This window comes from Carassius gibelio, chromosome B18 (assembly GCF_023724105.1).
Source record: "Carassius gibelio isolate Cgi1373 ecotype wild population from Czech Republic chromosome B18, carGib1.2-hapl.c, whole genome shotgun sequence".
NCBI lineage: Eukaryota > Metazoa > Chordata > Actinopteri > Cypriniformes > Cyprinidae > Carassius > Carassius gibelio.
Genome location: NC_068413.1, coordinates 10605309 through 10610421, shown reverse-complemented (window position 1 = coordinate 10610421; position 5113 = coordinate 10605309). Strand labels below are relative to the sequence as shown.

At 38.2% G+C, this 5113-nt stretch overlaps 1 protein-coding gene across 1 annotated transcript; it reads left to right on the top strand.

Moving 5' to 3' along the window:
* The first annotated feature begins 695 nt into the window (after positions 1-695).
* LOC127977055 (transmembrane protein 170A) lies at positions 696-4700 on the top strand. Its single transcript, XM_052581739.1, has 3 exons — positions 696-1140; positions 2066-2236; positions 2916-4700. Exons 1-3 carry the CDS (start codon positions 1005-1007, stop codon positions 3044-3046), a joined length of 438 nt encoding a protein of 145 aa, XP_052437699.1. The 5' UTR covers positions 696-1004; the 3' UTR covers positions 3047-4700.
* The last annotated feature ends 413 nt before the right edge of the window (positions 4701-5113 follow it).

Genomic DNA, 5113 nt, shown 5'->3' with positions numbered 1-5113 from the left:
AGACTAGCTTATAAAAGCATTACCACCACCATCTGAACTGGAGTGTGGAACATCGATGCCCATATGTAGCATATAATGATATATGCATGTATAGCATACTAAATAATAATAAATAAGAAAAAAAAACAGTATTCTTATATAATCTCCTGTATCTTTTTTAACGGCGATTGGCATCCATTTTATAAATGCATTACCGCCACCATCTGGTCCGGAGTGTGGATCAATCAGTAGGTTAACAATCTACGATGATATGAGGAAATAGGGGGAATAGGATCAAAAATATTATAACAATAATAATTAATAAACATCCATCATATCCTATAATAAAGCCCAGTATCACTTAAAGAACCTAAGAGTTCTCTAAACTGAGCTCTTTCCGTCATAGCCTACTTAGGGTTGATTTAAGTTTCACCTATTTCTTTAAGATTATTTTCCATCAGCTCTCTTTGTGTCTTGTATTTCCTACCCTCTTTGCTTTAATACTCTATTGAATTTGGTATAACGTTAGATGTCTCCCATTCCCCTCTTTATCCCAAATTTCTTGCCATGTTTGTACAACATAAAATTGAATAAAATATAATATAAATTATAATAACATAAAACAAAACACAATTATTTTTAATTTAGAAATTTCAGTTTAAACTTTCACATTCTATCTACATGCTATGCAAATCTGTTTTTACGTACACCGAGAAGGGACATTCCACAAAACGTACAGGCCCCGCCCATACGCCTGTCGCAAATCGCAAGTGACATCAAGATAATCTCAAACTAGACATAGTTGTGGTCTTTAAAATTAAACTCTTCTCGTTTTTACACGGTCATACAGAGCATTGTTAGGTTGACAGTGCTGTCAGTTTAATGAAAGTAAATCTCATCGGGTTTCCGCATTTCAAACGGAAGTTCATGCAGACGGATGAGCATCTGTGCTAAAAACAAACGCTCAGCTCAAGCCCATATTCCTTTTCTAATGCTGTTACTCGGATTTGACACCTCATTCACGCATGGTCTCGCCCTTAATCTTAAAAGAAATGCAGGACGACGTCGGATTCGTGAAGCAGATCCTCAGTTTGAATTTGGTGCCGAAGAAAAATGTCACGAACTGCGGTAGGAACGACACGTCTCTGTGCGATTTCTCCGGTGAGGCTTAACACCACAGCAGATATCACACATCACTCCGATTAAATTGTGATTTTACTAATATTTTACACTATTATTGTGTTGTATGATTCGCACTGAACTGTAAAGCTGTCAGGCTTTCAAACTGATAAAGGGTTAGCAACTAATGCTAGTTTGTTAGCTTGTCCGGCTAATGTTAAATGTGCTTGGATGCTTGGTTAAAATTATGGTGTTTTGGGGGGAATTAAATTGCGTTCAATAACGTTATACATGTACAGATATTTTTATATGTCTATTTATATGACTGTCTGTTTTTCTGTCTATTTATCTGCATAGTTGTTCTGTCTTGTTTGTTAGTATATCTATAGACAGAACGACAAGAAGACATGTATTTCTACATCTATTTATCTATCTATCTATCTATCTTTTGTCTGACAGACAGACAGAACGATAGATATTACTACAGATAGGTAGTCAGGTATCCATCCATCTTTCAGCATGACAAATATTACAACAGATAGGCAGATAAACATTTATCTGTCAGTTCTGTTTATCATTAGTCTATCAACCTCTTGTTCTATCTATATCCATTCGTCTATCTGTCTACCCATCTATTTATATATCAATCTGTCTAACATCTATGTATGCATCTGTCTATCCATTCATTCATCCACCTCTCTACCTGTCTGTCTGTCTGTCTATCTTCAAGTTGTGTGATGGAAAATGTAGTTAAATATTAAATTTACAGTATTACATGGTTGTATTATAGTTAATAATGCCTCACCAGTAACAAACAGTCCTAATGTCCATGATGCCAGCGATCAAGATTTATTTCTAAAGGTTAGGTGGGAGATGTTTACATCACAGGTGTGGGAAGGTTTGATAGACCGTTGGCTCATCTTCAGGCTTTGAATGTGTTTCTGAATGTAATGTCTTGTTTTGGCAGAGATGTGGTATGGGGTTTTCCTGTGGGCTGTTGTCTCCTCATTGGTGTTTCATCTGCCTGCTGCCCTCCTGGCTCTGGCAACCCTCCGCAGACATAAGATGGCACGATTTTTCCCAATCGGCATCCTGCTAATGGGCATCATCGGCCCGCTGTTTGGAGGGGTTCTTACTAGTATGTATCTTGTTTATGTTTTTTGGTCTAGCTACATCTGAGATATGTCATAATGAATATGAAAAGCATGTAGACCAGGGGTGGCCAGTCCAGCTTTTAAAGGGCCACTGTCCAGCAGAGTTTAGCTCCCCAATTAAACACACCTGAATCAAAGTAATCAAAGTCTTCAGGATTCCAATGCCGCTTTTCCACTGCGTGGTACACCTCAGCATGGCTTGGCTCGGTTTGCGTTTCCACTGCAGTTTAGTACCACTTGTGTGCGGGAATATTCACGTCAATATAGTTGTGTATACGCCTCAATTGCTGTGACTCCTGAAAAACAATCCATGATCAGTAGAGTTTACATGCCACGTTTTGGTAATGGTACGGTTCACTTGGAACCTCAACCGAGGTGGTACTGAAAAAAGTACCAGGTACTGTAGCCAGTGGAAAACCCTCCAAAAGTGAACCGTACAGAGCTGTACCATGCAGAGGAAAAGCACCACTACAGTCTTCCAGATTGATATGTTGGGGCATGTTGGAGCTAAACTCTGCAGGACATTGGCCCTCCAGGACCACGATTGGACACCCCTGATCTAGACATACAAAATGTTGGTATTTAGTCATGTATTTTGACTGATTGAATAGTCACTAAATATTTAATTTGTATGCTATACATATTTATATAAATGTCTTACAGGTGCAGCCATAGCAGGAGTTTATAAAGCAGCTGGGAAGAGCATGTTTTCCTTGGAGGCCTTGGTGTTTGGAGTAGGACAGTCGTTGTGTGTTTTTATCATTTCCTTCTTCAGAGTGCTGGCTACCCTGTAGCACTAAGACATTGGCACTCCAGGCTGCCATCACAAGGAGAGGAAGCGGTTCAGTCCCCTGGGCGTCATATGCAAAACATGGAGGCCTTACTTCCCAAACAGACCCAACAACTTGTTTTCTTTGATACAGAGCTATAGTATTTTTTCCTAACAGGTTTCTGATCAGTTCTTCGAGTAACATGGGACTTTTCATTTGGAAAGGAAACATGACAAGCTACCTTTAAAGCAGAGCTAGCCTAGCGTTACAGGTGGAGTCATCTTGCACATGTGTTTTTTTTTAAATTAATCATTATAAATGCTATTTTGTTGGTTAGTTTCTTTTCATTTTCCTTTCTTAACATTAAATTAGTCTTTCATACACTTTTGGATGAGGTAAAGACTCATTTGATATACATGCTAAAGCCCATTCCAGCTTGTCCATAAATCATCCTTGAGAGGATCAACTTGCATTCACTTTGCACTGATTATATGAATCCATTAGGCCAAAGGCTAGACATTTAAATTTGTTTCTCTACTTCACAATGTTTTATATGAATTTTGCCTCTGATTGTGGGCATATTTCAAGAGATTACAGTTGAACACACTTTGTGTGTGGACTTTGACATTGTAATTGTTTCATTGCATAAGATTTCCTGCTGGAGTTAAGTGGCTTTTGTTGGTTAAATTACATATTTGTGACCTGTCTTTCCATTCAAAGTCATTAAGAATTTGTTTTTCAAGTGGGCTCCAGGATTTGGCCTTCACATTGTTATTTCTGTATATATCAAGAGTGATACAATGTTGCTTTGACACTTATTTGCCCGTAAGATTCTGTATGTGGCAGCCTCACCTCTTATGCCTAACATGTGAATGTAAAACAGTAAAATCCATCGTAGAATCACTTACACCTTCACCAAAGAAATTATGAACACTATTCTACAGTCGTTATACGTCGCAGACACTGTTATTTCTAGAGAAATCTCATGTGGAAAGATCCAACGGAACTACTATGGAATGTACAAAATTTCAGAATCAGAAACCCAAGTTTATGTACAGGAGTATATAAAATAAGATGCTTAAGTTGCAAAAAATATGTACTCACACATATAGATTATCAGCAAGAGGTGTAATTCTGAAACTGACACGAAAATGATCTTATCACACAGTAGCAGAGTTTTTAGACCTATCTGAGGAATTATCAGCTGGACATCTAAACCGAACTTATTTCTTTAATAGAAGTTTCACATTTCTTCAGTGTAAGCATTTGTAGACTTGTGTTCTCCCCTATTTAAGCCCTCAGGAAGTTCTTGTGTTCTGGAAGATTCATTCAAAGCTTGTGTGGTGTGAGTAAATGTAAATCCGACTAATCTTTTTATGATAGGTGCGCTAACATTAGTGGGACGCACTGAAAGCTATGCTTTATTCGTCTGAGCCTATGGTCTCTCAGTTGCACAGATGGATTTATTTTTCTAAAGTCCAATCATTGCTGGAGTGACTGCTCATTGTTTTTGTGGTTTGTCCTAGATTATATGGTTTTCTTGATAAATGGATTTACATCTTACAACATGATACTTTCTGGTTATTTTTACTTTTTTTCTGGGCAAGTTTAATTTCCTTATTGTATAATAAGTGCCAATTACTAGTATTTTCATGAAATAAAATGGTTTAGATTATAACACCCTCTTGTTTTGCTATTGTGATTTGCTGTCCTGTGGTTTGGTTGTAATATTTTGGCCCGAAAGCTGAATGTGTGCCTTGGAGTCGGACATGAAAATAACAGCTGAAAGAGTAGTAAAAACAATTTGGTTGTATAAATGGAGGGTGGCTACTGACGCCACTCTCATCTGCGGTTTATTGCAGCTTCTGTCTCCTCCAGCACTTCCACACTCACAGATGGCTCTCCTGTGTTCCATTAACATTCACCGGCCAAATCTGCACACCCGCCACTTGCTGCGTACTGGAGGGAGTAACATGCTGTCCAAACACACGTGGAATGATGACTCAAAGCATGTGGGCTTTTCTGCTACCAGAGCCTGGTTAAACTGGAATAAAAGAACATTAGGCCTATAATAAGAAGTGTAGAACAGTA

Excerpts from the sequence above, each read along its gene's own strand:
- LOC127977055 (XM_052581739.1), top strand. The coding sequence starts at position 1,005 with ATGGTCTCGCCCTTAATCTTAAAAGAAATGCAGGACGACGTCGGATTC. Across the intron at positions 1,141-2,065 it reads GTCTCTGTGCGATTTCTCCG|AGATGTGGTATGGGGTTTTC; the intron begins GTGAGGCTTAAC and ends TTGTTTTGGCAG. Across the intron at positions 2,237-2,915 it reads GTTTGGAGGGGTTCTTACTA|GTGCAGCCATAGCAGGAGTT; the intron begins GTATGTATCTTG and ends AATGTCTTACAG.